The sequence below is a fragment of the Trachypithecus francoisi genome, unplaced genomic scaffold, assembly GCF_009764315.1.
Source record: "Trachypithecus francoisi isolate TF-2019V2 unplaced genomic scaffold, Tfra_2.0 Lachesis_group2, whole genome shotgun sequence".
NCBI lineage: Eukaryota > Metazoa > Chordata > Mammalia > Primates > Cercopithecidae > Trachypithecus > Trachypithecus francoisi.
Genome location: NW_022681465.1, coordinates 41,425,301 through 41,450,563, shown reverse-complemented (window position 1 = coordinate 41,450,563; position 25,263 = coordinate 41,425,301). Strand labels below are relative to the sequence as shown.

The following is a 25,263-nucleotide window of genomic DNA, read 5'->3' as shown; positions in this document are numbered from 1 at the left end:
TTTGCCCATTTTTAATCGGGTTGTTTTCTTGTTATTGAGTTGAGTTCCTTGTATTTGGATATTAACCCTGTTTTACATGTATGGCTTGAAAATATTATCTCCCATTCCACAGGTTGCCTCTTCATTCTGTTAAATGTTTCCTTTGCTGTGCAGAAGCTTTTTAATTTTATGTACCTCACTTTTCTGTTTTCGTTTTTGTTGGCTGAACTTTTGGAGTCAAATCCAAAAATTATTGCCCAGACCAACGTCCTATAGTTTATCCCCTGTGTTTTTTTCTAATAGTTTTGTAGTTTCAGGTATAATGTTTACAGTTTTTCTTTTTTTTTTTCTTCTTTTTTTTTTTTTTGAGATGGAGTCTTGCTCAGTCGCCCAGGCTGGAGTGCAGTGGCCAGATATCAGCTCACTGCAAGCTCTGCCTCCCGGGTTTACGACATTCTCCTGCCTCAGCCTCCCGAGTAGCTGGGACTACAGGCACCCGCCACCTCGCCCGGCTAGTTTTTTGTATTTTTTAGTAGAGACGGGGTTTCACTGTGTTAGCCAGGATGGTCTCAATCTCCTGACCTCGTGATCCGCCCGTCTCGGCCTCCCAAAGTGCTGGGATTACAGGCTTGAGCCACCGCACCCGGCCAGTGTTTACAGTTTTTCAATGTAAATTCTATTTTGTCTCATAGGAGTGTAGCTAGTCCTGCTCTCTTGGTTTTCATTTACATGGAGTATCCTTTTCCATCTCTTCATTTTCACTCTGTGTGTCCTTAGAGGTGAAGTTAGTCTCCTGTAGGCAGCACATAGTTGGCTTTTTTTTTTTTTTCTTTTTTTGCTTTTTCAATCTATTCAACCTCTCTGTATCTTTTGTTTGGAGAATTTAATCCATTTATGTTTGGGGTAATTATCGGTGGGTAAGGACTTACTACTGCCATTTTATAGTTTGTTTTCCAGTTTATTTGTATATACTGTGTTTCTTCCTATGTTACTGTCTTCCATTTTGGTTTGATGGTTTTCTGTAGTGGTTTGCATTGATTCCCTTCTGCTTATGTTTTGTGTATCTAGTAGATATTTTCCTTTGTGGTTACCATGTAGTTATATAAAACATTTTATTCTTATAACACACTATGTTAAAACTGATAACTTTGGTAACATATAATAATTCTACACATTTACTCTCCCCCATTTTGTGTTTTGATGTCAGAATTTATATTATTTTCTAATTTGTATCCCCTGACAATTGTAGCTATGGTTGTTTTGATAGATTTGTCTATTAACCTCTGCACTAGAGATAAAATTGCTTCCCACACCACCATTTTAGTTCAGAATATTGTGAATATGATTCTACATTACTTAGATTATTAAGTTTTACACTTTTGTATGTTTTATGTTATTGATTCGTGGCCTTTTGATATAACTTAAAGAACTTTCTTTCATAATTCATATCAGTCAGGCCTTGTCATGATAAACTACTTTAGTTTTTGTTTGGGAAGTTTTTAATTTCTCCGTTATTTCCGAAGAACAGTTTAGCCAGGTAAGTAAGGTATTGGCAGTTTTTTTCCTTTATTACTTTGAGTATATCATAGGACTCTTTCCTGACTTGAAGTGTTTCTGCTTTCACATCCACTGGTAATTATGTTCAGACTCTTGTATGTGATATGTTTCTTATCTCCTACTGCTTTCATAATTTTTTTTTGTCTTTGATTTTTGATAATTTGATTATTATGTACCTTGGTATACTCCTTCGGGTTAAATTTGATTAGAAACCACTATGCTTCTTGTCCCTGGATGTAGCCATCTTTCCCCAGATTTCAGAAGTTTTCAGCCTTATTTCCATAAATATGCTTTCTGGTTCCTTTCGTCTGTCTTCTGCTGACCTAATTTTATGCAGTTATTAGGTCTCATAATTCCCATTGACTTCATCTTTTTGGGTTTTTTTGCTTTGCTGACTGGAAAATTCTTTGAACTCACTGATTATTTCCTCTGTTTGATTAAGCCTGCTGTTGTTGAAGCCTTCTGTTGCATTTTTCGCTTTAGTAATTATATTCTTCATCTCCAGAATTTCTGTTTTGTTTTTGTTCTTTTTATTTCTTTGTCAGACTTCTTGTTTTGTTCATGTATTGTTTTCCATATTTTATTTTTTAGTCTGTATGGTCTTGTATTTTACTGATTTTTTTTTTTTTGAGATGGAACCTCACCCTGTCACCCAGGTGGGAGTGCAGTGGCACAATCTTGGCTCCCTGCAGCCTTCTCCTGGGTTCAAGCAAATCTCCTGCCTCAGCCTCCTGAGTAGCTGGGATTACAGGCACTGGCCACCACGCCTGGCTAATTTTTTTTGTATTTTAGCAAAGATGGAGTTCTGCTGTGTTGGCCAGGTTGGTCTTAAACTGCTGACCTTAAGGGATCCACCTGCCTTGGCCTCCCAAAGTGCTGGGATTACAGGCATAGGCCACTATGCTTGGCCTGAACTTCTTTAAAGGGATTATTCTTTGTCTTTCTTTCTATAGATCTATAGCTCTCCATTCCTTTAGGGTCCATTGTTGGAGCTTTGTTAATTTCTTTGGAGGTGCCCTGATTCTTTGTAATCTTTGAGTTTTTGCATTGGTCTCTTCATTTGTGGAGACAGCCACCTCATCCAGCTTTTACAGGTGTTCCTTGGCAGGGATATAATTTCACTGTTTAGTGATCACTGGGAGATCACTGCTTGTGATTCTGTATGGGCTGGTGATGACTCCAAGCAGGTAGAACTTGCTTTCTGGTACTCTGTATGGCTGGGCTGCTACCTTTGCATTGGTTTTGGAGAGGGGACTGTGCTGGCTGGGCTCTGCTGTTAGAAAAAACCACTTGCTGAGCTCTGCAATCAGGCAGAGCTGCAGGCCAGGCACTGCAATTGCCTTCAGTTGGGCCAGGGTCAGGGTGTATTCCCTGGCTAGGTATACCAATATTTGAGATCTGCAGTTGGACAAGGTTGCAGATTGTACTCCAAGATTAAGTAGAATTGCTGCTTAAGATGGATGGGCCTAACCGCTATGCTTAGTACAAATTACAACTGGGGTTTGCCTCACAGACTTGGTGGGGTCTTGAGGTGGGCTTTGAAGCTGAGCTGAGCACTGTTCAGAGTTCTGAGTGTGGCAGAACTAGCCTCTGTACTTAACTGAAATACACCGTGGTTGGCATCTCCTTCCCTGAATGGAGTCTTTGGATGTGTTTTAAGGCTGTACTGAATGCTGTTTAAACTCCCACATATGGCAGAACTAGTCCCCACTCTGCCAAAATGCAGTGTCATGGTCCTTTCTCTTACTAAGAAGAATCTTGGCATGAATGTTGAGGCTGCACAAAGTGCTGTTGAAATTCCCAGTTGTGGCATAACTAGCCCCTGGTTTCTTATATTGGTGGTGTGGTGAGTGTCTCATGCCCTGGGTGAGACCATAGGGTAGGGTTTGAGGCTGGGCGTGGAGGCTGCCCGTCTAGGAATTCGCGCCAGGTAGAACATCCCACAATAGCTTTGCAGGTGCTATGCTGTTGACTGATACTTCTGATTTGGTGCCATTAGTGGCAGTTGTGTTACGCCACCACCAAGATTTGTGCACTGGTTTTTGTGAGCTCCACCTCCTTGCTTTGTTTCTATCTGACCCCAGGTTGTCTAGCTGTGCCATTACCCCTTGTCCTCCCTTTGAAGTGACACCCGAGTGGACTTCCTGAGATGTATCTCAGAATTCTATAAAAGCGCGATGCCCACCTCCAGTTCTCTTTGCCGACAGTAGTAACCGTGAGCCCTGGAGAATCCTTTCTCTGTGGCACTGTGCCAACTTGGGTAAGGGAAAGGTGTGATGGGTCAAAGTGAGACCATTTGTTTTTGCCCTCTCACAGTTTTTATGAAGTTCTGTGATTTATGCAGGTATCCCAGGCTTGATATTAATTGGGTTTGTCTAATACTAATATAGCCACTTTAGTGCTCCTTTAAGAAACATCAGCATGTACATCATTTTATATTCTTTTACTTAAAATGGGTTTCTTGTAGACATTCTAGAGTTGTGTCTTAAAAATGTAATTTGACGATTTCTGCCTTTAATTGCATTGTTGAGGACATGTACATTTAATTGTTGACAAATTGAATTAAATCTAGTACCTTGCTGGTTATTTTCTTCTCATCTCACCTTATTTTCTTCTTCTTCTTCTTCTTTTTTTTTTTTTGGATGGAGTTTGACTCTGTTGCTCAGGCTGGAATGCAGTGGCTCCATCTTGGCTCACTGCAACCTCTACCTCCCGAGTTCAAATGATTCTCCTGCCTCAGCCTCCCAAATAACTGGGATAACAGGTGCACATCACCATGCCCGACTAATTTTTGTATTTTTATTAGAGACAGGGTTTCACCATGTTGGCCAGGCTGGTCTCGAACTTCTGACCTCAGGTGATTTGGCGGCCTTGGCCTCCCAAAGTGCTGGGATTACAGGCGTGGGCCCCTGCACCCAGCCATCCCATCATTTCTTTATTCTGCTTTCCCTTTTTCCTTGACTTCTTTTCCACTAGTTGAGTGTTTTTAATAGTTTCCTTTAATGTCTGTATTAGATCTCTTTATTTAATGGTTGCTCTAGTATATACAGTGTCCATCTTTTTTTTTTTTTTTTTTTTTTGAGACGGAGTCTCACTCTGTCGCCCGGGCTGGAGTGCAGTGGCCGGATCTCAGCTCACTGCAAGCTCCGTCTCCTGGGTTTACGCCATTCTCCTGCCTCACCTCCCGAGTAGCTGGGACAGGCGCCCGCCACCTCACCCGGCTAGTTTTTTGTATTTTTTAGTAGAGACGGGGTTTCACCGTGTTAGCCAGGATGGTCTCAATCTCCTGACCTCGTGATCCGCCCGTCTCGGCCTCCCAAAGTGCTGGGATTACAGGCTTGAGCCACCGCGCCCGGCCTACAGTGTCCATCTTTAACTGTTCATAGTCAAATGTCAAATAGTATCTTTTTGCATGTAGTGCAGAAACCTTAAAACAATATACAGTTGAACAATGTGGGATTAGAGTGCTGACCCCCTGTGCAGTTGAAAATTCATGTATAACTTGACTCTCCAAAAACGTAACTACTAATAGCCTACTGTTGACTGGAAGCCTTACTGATAACATAAACAGTTAACATAAATTTTGTTATATGTATAAAAAAATCATAAGGAAGAGAAAATATATTTACTATTCATTAAGTGAAAGTAGATCATCATAAATGTCTTCATCCTTGTTGCCTTCATGCTGAGTAGGCTGAGTAGTAGGAAGGGTTGGTTTTCCTGTCTCAAGGGTATCAGAGGCAAAAGAGTTGGGGAGGCAGGAGAGGCAGACACACTTGGTGTGTAACTTTTGTGGACCTGTGTTGTTCACGGGTCAACTGTATTTCCATTTGTTCTTTTTATCCTTTTTTCTATTATTGACCTTTTTGTATTATAAACTTCCAAATACATTGGTAATATTTTACTTTTGCTAGTCATTTACTTTTAAGATGATTTTAATGAAATATATGTTCAATATTTGACTTCATTTTTACCGTTTCCTGGCATTATTAGTTTCTTTGTGCAGCTCCAGATTTTCCTCTGGTATCACACTTTTTTTGCCTAAAGAACTCCTTTTAACAGTTCTTATAATGTAAGTGTGCTGGGAATGATTTATCTCATTTTTTAATTGAAAAGGTGTTTAATTTTGGAAGATATTTTCACTGCATATAGAATTATGGGTCAACAATTTTTTCATTTTAATTCATAATTATAAAGATTCTGTTCCATTTTCTTCTGGCTTACATAGTTCTAATGAGAAGTCAGCTGTCATTCTTTTCTTCTCTTGGTTTCATTTCATCTTCCCTGCTTTTCTTCAAGATTTTCTCCTAGCCATTGGTTTTTACTAGTTTGATTATGATGTGTAGTACAGTGCTTATGTTTGTGTATTTTATTGATTTATTTTTCTTGAGGATCTCTGAGCTTGTGTATGTGGAGTTTTTTGTTTTTTTATTAAATATGATACTCTCCAGCCATTATCTTTTTATATATTTCTTCCTTCATGTTGTTCTTCTGGAACTCCATTGCATGCTTTTTAAACTGTTTGATTATTTTCAATAACTATTGCATGATTTATTCCTTTTTTTAAAAAAAGTTTTAGTTGGGATAATTCTATTGACCAATCTTAAAATTCAGTGATTCCTTTTTCAGTTGTATTCAGTCTGCAGATGAGCTTGTCAAAGAAATTCTTTGATATAATGCCTTTTATTTCTACTGTTTCCATTGAACTCTCCAATGAATTCCTCATTTCTTCAAGTATGTTGTCCACTTTTTCCATTAGTTCCTTTAACACATCAGTCATAGTTATGTTAAAGATGTTTTCTGATAATTTCAACATGTGGGTCATTTTTCAGTGTATATTGTTGATTCCTTTCTCTTGACAGTGGTTTGGTTTTCTTCTTGCCTGTTTTGTATGTTGAGTATTTTTTATTGCATGCCAGATATCATATGTACAAGAATATTGATAGAGGCTGATGTGAATAATATTTACATCCAAAAAGTAGACCTACCTCTTCTGTAAGGTGGTTAGTATGGGTGATTGAGTTAATCTTGTCAGTTATTGAGCTAGTGCTATGGTGAATGTTGTTCCCTTCCCCCCTCTCTGCCCCACCAAAACTTGTGTTGAAATTTAATTGCCATTGTGACAGTATTGGAAGATGGTGCCTTTTAATAAGGGATTAATGTCATTATCATGGCACTGGCTTGGTTATAAAAGTAAGCTCTTACATGGTCTCTCTTGCTCTTCTGCTTATCTCCATGGGATGATGCAGCAGGAAAGTCCTCGTCAGATGCTCTTGGAGTTTCTGAAAGTCCAAGAATAAAAACTTATTTTTCTTAGAAATTGCCAAGTCTTCAGTATTCTGTTATAGCAGCAGAAAATGAAAAGACAGCTGAATTTGAGTATTGTTACTTCTATAATCACCATCAATGCATCACTTCAGCTTACAGCAGTGGGCTCCAGTTTCTTTGTGCTTATCATGGGGACTGGACTGGAATGCTGGAGGGTTTCTCATCACTATTCCTGCTCTGCCCTAGCTTTCAGCAATCCTTGAACTACTAGGTCATAGAAGATGTCTCTTTTCATACTCTTTGTCTCTCTGTTGTTACTTAGCTTCAGGTCGAGGGTGTGGGTAGATAGATATATTCCCAGTTTTGCTAGACAGATTTCACCCTTAAGCATTTTCTATACTATTGGTCCCTGGGTTTGGGTCTTTCTCAGCGTTTGTGTATCAGCCTTCCATGGCAGCTAAATTCTGCCGTGTACATATAGGCAGTGGCCTGGGCAAGAGTGTTTCCAGCCTCTCCTCCAGTATTAGATCTCTGCTGTGTATTGATACAAGATCTGGGACCTAAGTGACATTACTGCTGCTCCTTCAGGGAAGATGTTTTTTGCTTCTACCCCTCATCCAGAAACTGGGTATTTTTCCCCGACTGGGCAGCAGCAGATTTTCCTAACCCTTCCCTAAGGGCAGGTAAGTTTTATTTCTACCCCTCCAAGAGAAGAAGTGCATCTTTTCCTAGGTCTGAGGGCAAGACTGTCTTTTCTTACCCAGATGACTTAAGGCTTTTGCTTTATATGAAAGAACTGTCTGGAGAAGTGGACCTGGTTTTATATCTATCCGTTAATAGCAGCCAGTCACCACTGGCCCACTTATGCTGTCAAGGAGAGCTCCCTGCATTTCTCACCTGCCCTTAGTCTTTTTCATGAGCATTTAATGGAGTCATGTGGCAAAGAGCTTGCTAGCGAGGACAGGTTTCCCTTATGTCACGGACTTTCAGTTTTCTAAACTGTGATGCTAGCTATAGTTGCCCCTAAATTTTGTAAACTACTTAATTTTTACATGTTTTTATGGGAGATGTGTTGCTCCTTTGATCTGCCAAAAGTGAAATAGTTTGGGTGTCCAGTCTCTTCATAAAAGAGCTTATCCCTCTTCAGAAATCACCTTACTAGGTTGACTTGTTACCTTGGTTTTCTGATGGGGTCAATAAAAGTTAGGATTTTGTAGATTATTTGGCTTTTTCTTATTGTTAAGTGGTAGCCTCTCTTGTGGCTTTCTAAAGCCTAAGCAGAAGCAGAACTTCATGAAACTTTTGTGATGTATGTCTCTCCTTGTGTGTGTCCTCTTAGTCTAAATGTAAAATGTATTTTTTAATTTGTTTTTTTCTAATTTTGTTTTTTTTATTTTATAAAATGTATTTCTTAACATAGATCAAGGCTAATTTTTTTTTAAGTAGTTCAAGGCTAAAATTTTTTGAAAGCTAACTTTTTAGGAGTGTTTGCAACTGATTCCATATTTTGTGGTCCGGAATTACTTTCTTGGGAGTACATTACCTTTGAGGATAGCCGCTTTCTTAGACTTCTTTCATTATTCTTTTGGTTTATTGACATGACTTTTCTTTAGGGAATACTTTAATATTCTTGATCCTAAAAGCCTTTCCTTTATCAAGAAATGGATGGGTAGAAAGACTACTATGACTTCTTGAATATCTGCTCTGAACAATTTATAATTTAAGAAATTACTGCAGTATTCTCTGTGATCCTCAGTTGCCCAAAGAAAATTAGTCCCTATTAGAAAAGTCCATTCATACTCCTAAGAAATTATTAATTTAGATAATTTGACGAAATAAACTCAAATTTTCTAATACTTTTATACCATTTACATTTTTATTTAGAGTTTTGGAGGCTGGAAAGGCAAATGTTATTTTACCAAAAAGTTCACCAAGTGGAATAACTCATGTGATTGCCAGTAATGCAAGAATTAAAGCTGAGAAAGAAAAAGATAACTTTAAGGCTCCATTTTATCCAATTCAGTATCTAGGGGATTTTCTTTTAGAGGTAAGTAAAATAAACAGTAAGCATTTTATTTTGTTTCATGCATTCATTTTATAAAATACCAATATAGTAAAATATATATTAAAGTTGTGTTCTAAATTTTGAAAATATATTGATAGTAATTTAAATGATACTTTTTAAAGTCAATGGCTCTCAATTACTTAAATATTCATGCATACTTCCTATAGATTTGAAAGAAGCTTACTTGTTTAACTTTAAGTATTTTAATGTCAGTATAAATAAAATAGTAGAATATATAGTATTATATAGTATTGTATGAGAATTTGGGGGTTATTTTTCCTTTGGAAAAGAGAGAGCTATTTCTAAGGGTTTATAAATAACTGTCCTGTCCTATTCCCCTACCTCCTCCTCCTTGGTCTGGATAATGCTCCTCAAGTTGTTTGAATGGACATCAAACCCTAGAAGAAACTGTCCAGGAGATATGCAAACAAGAATTTTAAGAGCACTCAGGGTAGAAGAGAACCCTTAGTATGTCCAAAAACGACCTTGATATAGGAAAAATCATCTTCATTGTTTCCCATCTTGTAGATACCATTATGTTTTATCTAATACTTTATGTCAGAGATCTGGGAATTACCCTTAAAATCTTTCTTTCCCTTACTCCTCACATCTGTCAACTTACTAAGTCTTACTGATTTTATCGCACATGTTTCTTGAATCAAGCTACTTCTCTCCTTCTGTACTAACATCATACTGAATTTACCATGTTTCCTCTGCACTTCTGTACTAACATCATACTGAGTTTATCATCTTTCCTCAGTACTCCTGGAATAGGCTTATGATTATTCTTCCTGTAACTCTGCCTTTTTACTCTGATTTCCTAGTTACTCTTTCCTTTTCCTTTAGTGTATTCTAGTTCATTCAGAAAGAGCAATCAAAATGCTGTTTCTGAAACAATGTTTATCCTGTCATTCATCTATGTAAAGCCCTTCAGTGGCTTTCCACTGCTCTTAGGACAAAGTGCTGAATCTCTAATATGGCTTACAAGTTCCCACAGGATTCCTGTCATTTCTCTTTTCAATTGTATCCTGCTTCACTCTTATCTATGCTCACTATGCTATATGAAAACTCCTTCTCCCAGTTTCTTAAATAAGCTAAGCTACTCCTAACTCAGTGTCTTCTCGAAAGATATTTTCTCCTCCTGAAAAGTTATTCTCCACTACACCTTCACTCTCTGGGTCTTCCTGCCTTCTGCTCATGTTTCAGGTTCCTGTTACAGCGTTACTCTACAGGGAAGCCTCCTTGATCCCCTTACTCAGTGAAGTTCACCTATGTGTTCTCATAGCATTATTTAGCTTGGTACTCCCTACAATTACAGCTAAGTAATTGACTGATTATTTGGTTAATGTCTGTTTCCCCATGTAGACCAAAAGCTCCTTGTCATCAGGCGTCATGTCTGTCTTTTCCATTTTTATATTCTGATCACCTCGCAAAGAGCCTGGCACATGGGTTCTCATTCAATATTTGTTAATAGACAATTTGTGAAAGATGTTTGAGTCTTCCAAAAATACGTGCAATATATCATTATGTAGTTGCCTTTCCCTAATGAGTAGCAGCAATGTATATTGGAAATTTGACCTTAGTTCAAGGAATGGGTCTGCTTGGACTATGGATAATCTCATTGTCCTTGACAGTCATTAGTTAGGAATGAGCATGTGAACCAATTCTGATCAATGGGTAAGGAAAAGAGGTATGTAAGAGCTTCTAGGAAGTTGCTTTCTCATAATGAGAAGAAAGCCACTGATGGGCTGACTCCTGCTAGATATGAACACAGAAGAATGTAGCCTGAAATACTACTGGTTAACCGTGAAAAGAACTAGCCTTATGGTGAAACCAGCCCTGTAGTTAGCAGAATGTAGAGACAGAATCTAGACCCTGGCGCTACTTAAGTTGCTGGATTAAACGGCACTGAAAACTGTTTTACCATTAGACCACATTGCTCTTCTGCATGGTAATTCATTTCCATGTTGTTTAAGTTAGTTTGGGTTGGTTTTCTATTATTTGCAACCAAAAGTACACTATCTGATAGACTTCTCTGAGTAGGTTACATGTAGTATTAACTATGAACAGTACGAAAGTTGTTCTTAACTAGATTAGTAAAGGTATATTAATTTTCTTTTTTACTTGGAAAATAATGCTTAAAGTGCAACATATACTGTGCATTATCTACAATCTTATTTTGCAGTATTCTAACAACAGTCATATCTGGCTGCTGAAATAGTGGGGGACAGCAATAGTATATCAACCAAAATAGCAGATAATCTCAAACTTATATTTGGTTTTAGAATACATTGTTTTGTAAGTTCTGAATCGAACAGCTGAGAGTTCATAACCAGTCCAAATAAGAAAGACATATTGTGATCACTTCTGATCGCAGAATAAGAGAAATTAGAAAGTTAACTTTATTTCAGTGTCTTTCATTTCTTCAATATAGATCATATTACAATCCTCATTAGATGGATTTTGAAGTGTCTTCCAAGAAGAGCTGCCATGTAAAATGAGTGAGTTAATAGTAACAAGCCAGGTGTGGTGGTTCTGTAATCCCGGCACTTTGGGAGGCTGAGGCAGGAGGATCACTTGAGGTTAGGAGTTTGTAACGTATCAAGACTCCATGTCTGCAAAAAATTTTAAAAATCTGCTGGATGTGGTGGCACACACCTATAGTTCTAGCTACTCTGAAGCTGAGGCAGGATTGCTTTAGTCCAGGATGTTGAAGCTGCAGTTAGCACTATGATTGTGTCACTGCCCTCCAGCCTGAGCAACAGAGTGAGACCTTGTCCCCCACCCCCCCACTTTTTTTTTTTTTTTTTTTTTTCTGAGACGGAGTCTTGCTCTGTCTCTGTCACCCAGGCTAGAGTGCAGTGGCGTGATCTCGGCTCACTGCAAGCTCCGCCTCCCGGGTTTACGCCATTCTCCTGCCTCCGCTTCCCGAGTAGCTGGGACTACAGGCACCCACCACCTCGCCCGGCTAGTTTTTTGTATTTTTAGTAGAGATGGGGTTTCACCGTGTTAGCCAGGATGGTCTCGATTTCCTGACCTCGTGATCCGCCCGCCTAGCCTCCCAAAGTGCTGGGATTACAGGCTTGAGCCACCGCGCCCAGCCTCCCCCGCCTTTTTTTAAAGTAATATTTTTTTAAAAAAGTTTTGTTTAACCCTCTTATACTTTTTGAAAAGCTCCTTAGTACCAGAATTAGAAATCTATTTATTTCAGCTTTATAGATATTTATTGAAGACCATAGCTGTACCAGGCATTATGCAATGCACTAAGGGATATGAAAATGAATAAGACCATATATCGCACTTTGAGGTGCTTACTATTTAGTGATGGAGGAAGAGCGTGGACACTGTTACTTGCAATTCATATGAAGCACACATTTGTAAAACTATGCAAGCTACAGGAATACAGAGGAACAAATGACTAACATATCTCAATTGTTTGGCCCAAGGATGGTTTCATAAAAATGAGAGGCTACCTAGGAATACTGAAAACTTACCTTGACTGCTTAAGAAAGAAAAATGAACTACAGCAGTCTTATGGGAATATATTAGGAATAACAGAAACAGCATAGACTTTTTGAGCCAGATCAACTAATCTGTGATCCAGGTTTATCATGTAGTACTGTGACCATAGGAAAGTCATGTATTAGTTTCTCCCTTTGTGTATAGAAGCTAATACTGCATTGCTTTGGTGGTTGTGAGAATTATTACTATTACTGCTTTGAGTAATAGTTACTGAGTGATTATTATGGGTCAGGCAGTATGTTAAGCATTTTACATGCTTAGTCATATTTAAACCTCATGTTCATGTGTGGTATGTATTATGACTCCATTTACTGTTCGGGATAAATTTCGAGGTAAAATGAGGGTAAGTAAGTTGCCCAAGATCCCACAGCCGTCATGTATCAGAGCAGAAACTTAAAGCCAACCACTCAATCAATTTTAAGGCTGCTTTCCTCAAATCCTCCTTTCCTAGATCCTTTTCGTCTCCCCATTTTGAGTATTATTGGATTTCCTGTCTCTTTGTAGGTAGTTAAGAAATAATAAATGCTGTGATCGATACCATAAACGAATAGCTAGTCATAGGATTATGAAATGCTATTTAAGCATCAGGGTGTAAGTACAAGTTAAGAACCAAGTAGCACTCAAAGGACTCCCTTTCTTGATTTATCTGTCTCTTCTTATGCATCTGCTCTAATCAGTTCATTCAAGTTTTGTGACTGATGCTTTGGCTGAATATTGTAATAAGACCTGGAGACCAGAGCATATCAATTATACCCAGCCAAAGATAAGAAACTAAGTCAAATATCAGAATCAAAAGCCAACTCTCACTGCCACAACTGTGTTGCCCTACTCCTAGATGATAGAATAAGTAGCTGATTAAGCAGGCTTTTAGTTATTCTTTAATGCAAAAGCACTATACTGTATAAAATATACTAGTCTTGGACTGGCTTTCCTAGATTATAAAAGGAGGCAAACAACTAACCCAATGCCTAGTACATAAGTTGACACTAAGACACTTATAAGGAATAAAAATGAATATTTATAGTTAAATAATTTCTTTATATTTCATAAGAGTCACCAGTTAGACAAAGTATTAGTGGCTTAGAGAAAAATATATGTGGATCATTTGTTTAGCTGTATAGAAAATAGATTATTTAATTTCAAAACTTTCAAATGTTATACCTTCTGTATCAGGTTGTGATTTTTAAATACTTACATAGGGTACTAGTATCACACATCCTAATTTACAGATTCATATGTAGCATCTGAAATGGACACATAAGTACATCTATTCAGGATTTAGAAACAGTTTATTTCTTGCCTTGTTGCTGATGATAGTGGTATGTTCCCTTGCATTCTCCGTAACAAGAATGTATATGGGATTAATTCATCCTGTATTCTGGACATTTTTTGAGGACCTAAGCCTATGGATTTATCCTCCCGTTGCCAACCATGTAAAATTTAAAGCCAGAAACTCATTTCCCCCCACCTGCAAGCTGCCCTTAACAGAAATCGTTGTTGATACATTCTTTGGTCCCAGGAATAGGAAGGGAGAAAAGTCTTTATTTTCTTACTTTTCAATTTCACCTTTCTGAGTTACTGAAAAAGAAATTCAATCAGCTATTCGCAGGGATTTTTCTTTGATTTCAAGATTGCAGCCTGCTAAAAGGGCAGCCCTCATTTTAACATAGGAAGCCAAGTGTGAGTGAGAGGGAACTAAAGATCACATTATAGATCTTAACACATTTTTGGTTTTTTATAATTGTTCCCTAGGAAGACTGTGATTCTTCAGTCTCTTTGGGTAGAGATTGTGAATCTCTGAAAACAGCCTTTCTTTTTTTTTTTAGACGCAGTCTCACTCTGTCACCCAGGCTGGAGTACAGTGGTGTGATCTCGGCTCACTGCAGCCTCCACCTCCCAGGTTCAAGCTATTCTCCTGCCTCAGCCTCCCTAGTATCTGGGACTACAGGCGCGCGCCACCACGGCCAGCTAATTGTTCTATTTTTAGTAGGGACAGGGTTTCACCATGTTGGGCAGGATGGTCTTGGTCTTCTGACCTCGTGACCCGTCCGCCTCAGCCTCCCAAAGTGCTGGGATTACAGGCATGAGCCACCGCGCCCAGCCTGAACAGCCTCTCATAAGTACATTTTGGGAACTGTCATGAACTCACTTTTACTCCCAGCTGTTTATATTACTAAATTTACAGAATTATATGTATAAGTATATATGCAATAAATTTTAAAGTAATAATTAGAAGTTAATTTATGAATTCAATTTGGGTTCCTTGACAAGAGAAATTTAGTTGTTTGAGATAGAGCTACGTTAAGATAATTGTTGTTCATTGCTGTTCAAGTAAAAGTATTGTATAACCTTTTCCTCTCTGTGTGAGGTATACTTGCAAGTGAGAAGTCTTACCAGTAAAAAACTGAAAAATAATCCAAGAAAAAGTCTATCTATAATTGATGATTTGTAAAATCTAGATTGTAACTTTAGCTTGAACAGGGACTAGATAAAATAATTTTGTTCTTGGTTGTTCATAAAAATGACTTGTTAGTAGATCAACAAAGCATTACCTTTTCTTGTGAGATGCAGAAATCACTCTATTATTCAGGACCTTTGCTCTAAGAATTTTTTCCCTGAAATATTTTTATCAATGTTTAATATCCTTTGATTTAAGAGGGTGCATTTTACCTACTTGTTTGACTAACAAAGTATTATCTAATTATAGTTAAGGCTGAATACCATAAAATGTACACAGTATTGAAAATACAGTTAGATGATTGCCTAAACCATTTTTACATACATACAGAAAGAAATTCAGAATGATGAAGATTCCCAAACCAATTCTGTTTGGACTGAACATAGCAATGAAGAAAAAAACAAAGATTTCAGGAAAGATGCAGGATTTCTTGAAATGAAAGGTGCCTTAAAAGAGACCATGTATAGAACCCAGGTAAACTTTATAGGCTGGGAAACATACATTTCTGATGTGTCTTACAGAATTGTTTGAGAGGCAAAGTATGGTGGAAAAAACAGATTTTGGAATCAGAAGGCTGGTGTTTGAACCACGTGTTGATAGTCCATGACTTGAACATGTTAGGAAATTGTCCTATGTCTCTGCTTTGGAACTCTTGTTGATGAAGTAATGTTTATATGCATCTAGAAATATACAGAGTTCCTTATATGTAGTGTGTTCTCAACACATGGTAATTACTTAAAAACTGTATGTTTAGGTAACGTGTGTCTTATAAAGCATTTTTCTTACCTGAGAGCACAATATATATTTATAATTCATGTAAATTCAAGTATTTATATAGAATAAAATTTAAAAATACACAAATGAATTCTAGTTTGATTAACTTGTAAAACAGTAAAACAGGAAGGACTTTGAACTTGGAGCAATGAAAAGTACCTCAAGAAAGCATATATGGTGGCTGTCAAGTACAACTTTTCAAAACGCAGTAGCAACCACAAAAAGGACATTATTAGTTCTACTCTAGAAGAGCTAATGTTCAGTTATGTTCTGTTTCATATTGTGTTTTATGAAGCAGTCTATTTGGTTATCAAATTATTAACTTGATAATTATTAGTCTAAACTAGAAGTTTTATGTATAACTAGGAAGAAATTCAAAATAAATTGTTTTTACCATATCTGTCAAGTAGTTTTGAAAGGTAATTCTAGGAATAATTTGGAACTTTTAAAACTGCATAGTTCCTTAAGAAATTGTATATGGCAAGATTTGCTAAAACTTTCCAAACTTAAAATATTTTTGCATTTTTTCTGACTTTTCCAGTGTATATTGATATTTATGTGACTTCTAACTACTTTTTGTAATTTACTATATGTACATGTTTTAATGAGAAGCTTTTTTGAGTTGATGTGCCTGTTGTGAAATATGCATTGTAAACCACAGCATATAGCATTTTTACATATAGAGAGGAATGTAAAATGATGATGAAGTTATTAAAATAAATTTAGTTTTGAATAAACATGGCAAAAAAATAAAATAGACATTTAAGATAAATGGAAATTGTTAAAATACATCTACAGTCATGTACACATAGTGATGTTTTGGTCAACAACGGACCCCATATATGACAGTGGTCCCATAAGATTATAATACCATATTTTTACTTACCGTTTCTATGTTTAGATACACTAATACTCAACATTGTGTTGCAATTGCCTATAGCATTTAATACTGTAACATGTCGTAAAGATTTATAACTTAAGAGCAATAGGCCATACCGTATAGACCAGGTGTGTAGTAGACTATACCATCTAGGTTTGTGTAGGTAGACTCTGATATTCACACAGTGATGAAATAACCTAACGATGTACTTCTCAAAACATATCCCCGTCGTTAAGCAGTGCATGACTGTATATATGTCTTCTTGAGTTTTTTTTAGGACTCAAATTATGTATGTGAAATTCAAGTAGAAATATCCTTTTTTAAAAATACCTATTTGGTATACTGATTAAACAACATGATTTTTAATACTCCTTAATCTGAGTTAAGCACATAGGTAAACTACAGCATATATGTTAAAGTACTATAAAGCTTTATGAACTGAAAACAATTATGTTCTGCTTTATCTTACATAATTCAGAGGGCTCTTTACTATATTTAACCTTGTATGTATATTTTACAAAACCTACTTTCCTGGATGGGTTTTTCTTTTGTGACTTGTGTTGATTGTGTTAAGGCTATATTTAATCCACAGTCTTAACTAAATTGCTTTTACAAACATGCAGAAAGAAATGCAAAATCATGATGAAGATGTTAATGTTGGTTCTATTTCGAGTGAACATCACAAAAAAGAAAAATTCAGTGGTTCCAGTAAAGATTTGAAATTTGTTAAAATGGGAAATACCTTTGGAAGTCATACATATGAAAATCAGGTACAACTTTCTAAATTAAAAATAATTTATTTATTTTTAATATATATAGTGTTTATAGAACAGTTTTCTTCAGCTTTTAAAAAATATATAAAAATGAGTTATTATGTATCTAATAGCTAGATTAAGAAATAGAGCATTATCAGTTTTCTAAGACCTGCTATATCATTTTCTTTTTTCTTTTTTTGAGATGGAGTCTTGCTCTGGCACCAGGCTGGAGTGCAGTGGCACAGTCTCAGCTCACTGCAACCTCTGCCTCATGGGTTCAAGCAGTTCTCCTGCCTCAGCCTCCTGCGTAGCTGGGACTACAGGCACACGCCCCCACACCTAGCTAATTTTTGTAATTTTTTTAGTAGAAACGGAGTTTCACCATGTTGGCCAGGATGGTCTTGATCTCTTGACCTTGTAATCCGCCTGCCTTGGCCTCCCAAAATGCTTGGATTACAGGCGTGAGCCACTGCACCCAACCTGCTGTATCGTTTTCTAGTCCATCCCCTTTCTTCCTCTTACCTGGAAGTAATCCTTGTCTTAGAATTTGTGTTAATTCTTTTCTTATTTTTCATTATAATTTTAACAGCTGTGTGTGTATCTCTAACTCTATATGTTTTAGCTTTGTCTATTCATGAACATTTTGTAGTTTGTTATTATAGACTTCTTTTGCTGGTGTATATGAAATTTTATTGTTTGACTATGCCACAATTATATCTTTTATCCATTTTACTGTTGATAAGCCTTTGGGCTTCTTTTTATTGGTTTGTGTGTGTGATTGTTAAGTTTTTGCAATTATGAACAATTCTGCTATGAATAACGTGAACACTATTTTGTATACCTCTTGGGATACATGTTTAGTAATTTCTCTAGCTTAGTTGGTATATTCTTAGGAATAGAGTTGCTGGGTCATAAAGACTGTGCATGTTCAACTGTACTGGGCAGTGTCCAACTTTTTTCAAAATATTTTACTAATGTACACCTACTCCGTCAATGGATGAGATTCTGTTGTACATACTTCTTTATTTTTATTTTTATTTTTTTGAGATGGAGTTTCACTCTAGTTGCTCAGGCTGGAGTGCAATGGTGCAATCTCAGCTTACCACAACCCGCACCTTCCAGGTTCAAGTGATTCTCCTGCCTCGGCCTTCCGAGTAGCTGGGATTACAGGCATGTGCCACCACCCTTGGCTAATTTTGTATTTTTAGTAGAAACGGGGTTTCTCCATGTTGGTCAGGCTGGTCTCTAACTCCCGACCTCAGGTGATCCGCCCACCTTGACTTCCCAAAGTGCTGGGATTACAGGCGTGAGCCACCGTGCCCGGCCGTACTTCTTTATTTTTTAATGTGGTATACTTGTGTGAAAGTCACTCATCAGTTTATTTGGATTTTGTAACATATGTCATTGATGTTGAGATTTAATTGTGGTCTAAATACATGTAGAAGGAAATTAAGAAAAAAGATGAAGATATTCAAAGGAGTTATACTTTGAGGAGAAAACGCAAGAAAGAAAAAGAAAGCAATTGCAAGAAAGACATTGAACATGAAAAAATTAAAAGTACCTTAAGAAGGCACATATATAATAGAGATCAGGTAAAACTTTGTAAGCTAAGCTATAGCTTTCTTTTTTATTTTTTGGCTGTTCTCTAATATAATCGAGATACATAATACTACATGTTTTAAGAAAAAATCTTCAGTCAGTCTGATGTAATATTCATAGTTAATATCCCAGTTAACTTTGGTCCACAGTAAATGTATTTGTACATGCATATACAAAGAAATTTGAGTTAATAATCAAGGTATTCAGTGAATTTTGTTTTGCCTGAATGTAATGAATAAGAAAAAGAAACTGGAGATGACTATTTCTTAAAATGAAAAAATCTTTAAAACAACATGTATGTATATTTGGGTAATACTTTCCAATGTAAATTTTATTTTTTGTTTTGCTCTTTCTTTTGTATAATACAGACCATTTTTAATGAGATATCTTGTTTTTAAAATTGAATACATCTTGGGTAAATTTTCTCTAGAGTATGACTTTTTTTAACAATCTAAACCATACCCTGGGCTGGATGCGGTGGCTCACACCTGTAATCCTAGCACTCTGGGAGGCCAGCGGGGCAGACTGTTTGAGCTCTGGAGTTTGAGACCAGACTGGGCAACATGGTGAAACCCCATCTCTACCAAAAATACAAAAAATTAGCTGGCATGGTAGTGGGTGCCTGTGGTCCCAGCTCCTTGGGAGGGTGAGGTGGGAGGATCACTTGAGCCTCGGAGTCAGAGGTTGCAGTGAGCCAAGATTGCATCACTGCACTCCAGCCTGGGTGACAAGAGTAAGACCCCATCTCAAAAATAAATACCTAAATACATAAATAAATGCCACATAATGTATATATGCATATATTCAGAAGAATTTCAGGAAAATGATGAAGTTAAATAAGTAATGAATTTTATTTTGTATGACCATGGCAACAACAAAAAAGCAGTTCCAGGAACAATTTGGAACAGGATAAAGTGAAAAGTACCTTAAGAAAGTACATATGTAAATATCAGTGAATTCTTTACAAATTGAAATATTTGCTTTTTGAGCTTTTTCTTTCATTGTGTAATCTTGATATATGATTGTGAGGATCTTTGTTGTTGTTAACAAGGTATGAATGTTTTCCTCTTATATTGTCCTTTGTGATATCTATGTTGACACTGTCTTTAGTACATTTTCTAAAGTCATTTTACTTTGCTGTATGCAGAAAGAAATGAAGAATTCTATTTTTGCTGAATGTGCCAAAGAATCAAAAGCCATGGCTATCAAGACAGATGTGGATGTTGTTGAAGTAAAAAATGCCTTAAGGAAGCACATATATAGAGCTCAGGTAAAACTTGGCACATGAAAAATTTTGTATAATATCCTGTCCTACTGTAGTGTATTCAAAATATATACATATATACATATGATTCATTAGTATGTTTAATATGTCTTAAAATGATTTTCTTAGTTTACTAGTCTATTATACAGTAATGTATTTGGGCATTTAGTAAACAGGCTGAATTATGTGCTATTATTTATACCTCAATAATGTCACAGATAAGTCATATGTTTGAAGTCTTGGCTGTAAAATCTTTGCCTAGACCAATGCCCTGAAGTGTTTCCCCTATGTTTTCTTCTAGTACATTTGTGGTTTCAGGTTTTACCTGGAAGTCTTTAATTCATTTTGAGTTGATTTTTGTATATGGTGAAAAGATAACAGTCTAGTTTTCATTCTGCTTATGATGATCCAATTTTCCCAACATCATTTATTGAAGACTGTCCTTTCCCCTGTGCATGTTCTTGGCACCTTGTCCAAAATCAGTTTACTTTAAATATGTGGATTTATTTTTGGATTCTTTGTTCTTCACTGGTCTATATGTCCGTTTTTATACCAGTACCATGCTGTTTGGGTTACTATAGCTTTGTGGTATACTTTGAAGTCAGGTAGTGTGTGCCTCCAGCTCAGCATTGCTTTGGATATTTAGGGTCCTTCTTGCTCAGCATTGCTTTGGGTATTTAGGGTCTTTTGTGGTTGTTCACAAATTTTAGGATTGTTTTTCCTGTTTCACAGAAGAATGTCGTTGATATTTTGATAGGGTTTGCATTAAATTTGTAGATTACTTTGAGCAGTGTGGTTATTTTAACCATATTAATTCTTCAAACTCATGAACATGAAATGTCTTTCCATTTGTTTATGTCCATGTCAATTTCTTTCATCAGTGTTTTGTAGTTTTTTCCTTATAGGGATCTTTCACCTCCTTGGTTAAATATATTCCTAGGTATTGTATAATTTTTAGAGCTCTTGTAAATGAGCTCTAAATGGGATTGCTTTCGTGATTGACTTATACCTAATTCATTATTGGCATAAAGAAATGCTACTGATTTTTGAATGTTAACTTTTTATCTCACAGCTTTACTGAATTCATTTATCAGTTTTAAATGATTTTTTTTCTCAAGTCTTCATGTTTTTCTACGTATAAGATCATGTCGTCTCCGGAGAGGGACAATTTTACTTCTTTTTCAGTTTGGATGCCTTTTCTTTCTTTTCCTTGCCTGATTGCTTTGGTGAGGATGACTTTCAGTTATTATGTTGAAGAAAAGTGGTAAAAGTAGGCATTCTTTTCTAGTTTCAGTTCTTAGGGGAATGGCTTTCATGTTTTTCCCATTTCACATAAGGTAGCTATGGGTTTGTCAGGTATGATCTTTGTTACATTGAAGTACTTCTGTGCCTAGTTGGTTGAGAGTTTTCATCATGAAGGGATGTTGAAGAAATTTTATTAAATGCTTTTTTGCATATATTGAAATGATCGAACAGTTTTTGTCCTTCATTTTGTTTTTATTAATTTACTTATTTGTATACATTGAACCATCCTTGCATCCTTGGGATAAATACCACTTGATTATAGTGTATTGTCTTTTTGCTGTGTTGTTGAATTTCCTTTGCTAGTATTTTGTTAAGGATTTTTGCATCTGCGTTTCTCTGAGATATTGCCCTGTAGTTTCCTTTTTGTGTTGTGTCTTCGTCTGGTTTTGGTATCAGGGTAATGGTGTCCTTGTAGAATAAGTTAGGAAGAATTCTCTACCCTTCAATTTTCTGAAACAGTTTGAAAATTTCTGTTGATAGTTCTTTGTACATTTGGTTGAATTCAGCAATAAAGTCTTTTGGTCCTGGGCTTTTGTTGTTGTTGTTGTTGGGAGAGTTTTATTACTGATTAAATCTCATTACTCATTGGTCTGTTCAGGTTTTCTGTTTCTTCCTGATTCAATCTTGGTAGGTTTTATGTGTCCAAGAATTTATCTATTTCCCCTAAGTTTTCTGATTTGTTAGTGTATGGTTCATAATAGTCTCTAGTATTCTTTTGTGCTTCTTTGATATCAATTGTAATGTGTCTTTTTTCATTTCTGATTTTATTTATTTGGGGTTTTTTCTTTTTTTTCTTTGTTAGTCTTACTAATAGCTTATTGATATTGTTTATCTTTTCAAAAAATTAACTTGTTTCATTGATCCTTTGTATTTTTAAGTCTGTTTCATTCTACTCTTTATTATTTATTAAAATTTATTGTTATATATCTTTAATATTTGTTAATTTATAATTACTCTAAATAATAATAGATCTTTATTATTTCCTTCTGCTAATTTGGGGTTTGGTTTGTTCTTGCTGTTCTTGTTCCTTGAGGTGCGTTGTTAGGTTGATTATTTGAAATCTTTCTACTTTTTAGATACAGGCATTTTTTCTGTAAATGTCCCTTTTAGCACTGCTTTTGCTGTATTCTATAGGTTTTGGTATGTTGTGTTTCCATTTTTATTTATTATAAGAAATGTTTTATTTCCTTCTCAATTACTTCATTGACCCAATGGTCGTTTAGGAACATGTGATTTTATTTACATGTATTTGTACAGTTTCCAAAGTTTCTCTTACTGATTTTTAGTTTTATTCCATTGTTGCCTGAGAAAGACACTTGATATGACTTCAGATCTTTTCAAATGTTTTGAGACTTGTTCTGTGGCCTAATGTTTACCCTGAAGAATGTCCCGTATACTAATGAGAAGAATGTGTATTCCACAGCTGTTGGATAAAATGTTCTTTAGTCTGTTAGGTTCATTTGTTCTAAAGTGCAGTTTAAATCCAATGTTTGTTTTTTGATTTTCTGTTTCAATAATCTATCCAATGCTTAGAATGGGGTAGTAGAGTCCCCAGCTGTTACTGTGTTGAAGTCTCTGTCTCCTTCTAGATCTAGTAATATTTGCCTTATATATCTGGGTGCTCCAAGTTGGGTGCATAGATATTTAGAAGTGTTATGTCCTCTTGCGGAATTGATCTTTTTATCAGTATGAAATGACCTTCTTTATCTCTTTTTACAGTTTTTAACTTAGAACGTTTTTTCTAATGTAAGTATAGCTACTCCTGCTCGCGTTGGTTTCCATTCTTGTGGAATATCTTTTTCCATTCTTCTTCACTTTCAGTCTTTATGTGTTTTAACAGGTGGAGAGAGTTTCTTATAGGCAACACACTGCTTTTTTAATGCATGTCGCCAGTCAGCCAGTCTATATCTTCTATGTGGAGATTTTAATCCATCTACATTCAAGGTTACTGTGGGTGAGGACTTACTCCTGTTATTTTATTAATTGTTTTGTGATTGTTTTGTAAATCCTCTTTTCATTTCTTCTTTTATTGTTTATCATTGCATTTGGGTGGTTTTTTTGTATTGGTAACATTTGGCTCTTATTTGTATTTTTGCTTTACAGTGAGTTTCATACTTTCTTGTGTTTTCATGATGGTAGATAGCATCTGTTTGCTTCCAATTGTAGAACTTGTTTAAACATTTCTTGTGTGGTTGGTCTGTTAGTAATGAATTCTCTGTTTTGCTTGTCCAGGAAAGACTTTATTTCTCCATTATTTTTGAAGGATAGGTTTTCTGGGTATAATATTCTTGCCTGTTGAGTTGGGTTTGTTGTTGTTGTTTTTGGTTTCAATACTGTGAACGTGTCATCTTATTCTTTCCTGGCTTATAAGGCTTCTACTGAGAAATCTGTTGTCACCCTGATTGGGATTTCCTTATATGTGACTTTATGCTTTTTCTCTTGATGTTTTTAGGATTCTTTCTTTGTCTTTGACTTTTGATAGTTTGACTGTAATGTGCCTTGGAGACCTTTGAGGATTGAATCTATTTGGAAATAGCTCTTACAACACTTGGGACATTTTCCGCTATTGTTTTTAAAATAGGTTTTCTATGCCTTTGCCCATCACTTCTCCATCTGGAACTCTCAAAATTGGAATATTTCTTTACTTTATGGTTTCCCATATGTCATTTAGGCTTTTTTTCTTTTTGTCTGTTATTTCAAAAGACCTGTCTTCATGTTTAGAAATAGTTTCTTTTGCTTTATCTAGTCTATTGCTGAAGTTCTCTGTTATATTTTTTATTTCATTCATTGAATTCTTCAGTTCCATGATTTCTATTTGGTTCTTTTCTATGATTATCTCTTCGTTGAATTTCTCATTGAGATCATGAATTATCTTCCTGCTTACTTTGTATTGTTCATCTGTGTTCTTTTGTATCTCACTGAGTTTTTTTAATATCATCATTTTAATTTTTTTTCAGGAATTTTATTGGTTTCCCTTTTGGTGGAATCTGTTGCTGGAAAATTACTGTGTTCCTTTACAGGTGCCATGTTTTCTTGCTTTTTCACCTTTCTTTGTAGTTATGTTGCTCTCTGTGTATCTTGTGTAACAGTCACTTCAAATTTTGTGAATTGGTTTTCATAGGGAAAGACTTTTTTCTATAGTTGTATCTATAGTGTAGTTTGGATCTGGTGCTTTAGTTTTGCCAGATGTGAGCACATTGGTGTAGTCTCCATATGATTTCTTCATCTGTAGTCATCCACAGTGTTGTCTTTGAGTTTGTCAGTGGCTTAGGCTGCATTTGTTATTGGAGGCTGTAATGAAGCATTGCTGGGGATGTGGACACAGGCGGGTGGTCCTTGGGCAGCAGTGGTGGTGGCAGCAGGCTGTGCATGCTGGTTCTTGAGTCCCTGGGCAATATACATGGACACCAGTTATCGCAGGTCTGGGTAGGCCAATTCCTGTGCCTCCTGGTGGCTTGCTTGGGTGCCAGCAGTGACAGTAGTGGGGTGAGTGGGTCCTCAGGTCTCTGGGTGGTGTGCATGGTGTTGGCAATGGCAGTACTGGTTGTGGGCCAATCCTCGGGCCCCCAAGTAGCAACTATGGGTGCCAGCAGTGGTGGAAATAGGCTGAGCAGGCCAGGTGGCACATGTGGGTGGTTACCAGCAACGGCAGCTCGACATGCTCATTCTTTGATCCCCCTAGTTGTTTGCATAGGTGCTCCTGGTAGCTGGTGTGATGGGTCGATCCACAGGTTCTCAGATGATGTGCTGGGGCCCCATCAGCAGTGGCAGTTGGCAGAGTGGGTTGTCCTAGGCCCCCAGATGGTGTATTTGGGTACTCGGTTGGTGAATGGGTGG

At 36.6% G+C, this 25,263-nt stretch overlaps 1 protein-coding gene across 6 annotated transcripts in view; it reads left to right on the top strand.

Moving 5' to 3' along the window:
* SLF1 (SMC5-SMC6 complex localization factor 1) overlaps positions 1-25,263 on the top strand; it is a 79,244-nt gene that overhangs the window by 16,448 nt on the left and 37,533 nt on the right. For 4 of the 6 annotated variants that reach the window (XM_033179105.1, XM_033179106.1, XM_033179107.1 and 1 more), the window contains 5 exons: positions 8,689-8,851; positions 15,180-15,323; positions 17,127-17,273; positions 18,701-18,850; positions 20,005-20,127. In XM_033179105.1, coding sequence (XP_033034996.1) covers positions 8,689-8,851; positions 15,180-15,323; positions 17,127-17,273; positions 18,701-18,850; positions 20,005-20,127 — 727 coding nt within the window. The remainder of the gene's footprint in view (positions 1-8,688; positions 8,852-15,179; positions 15,324-17,126; positions 17,274-18,700; positions 18,851-20,004; positions 20,128-25,263) is intronic. The other 2 variants (XM_033179108.1, XM_033179109.1) reach the window with 2 other exon arrangements.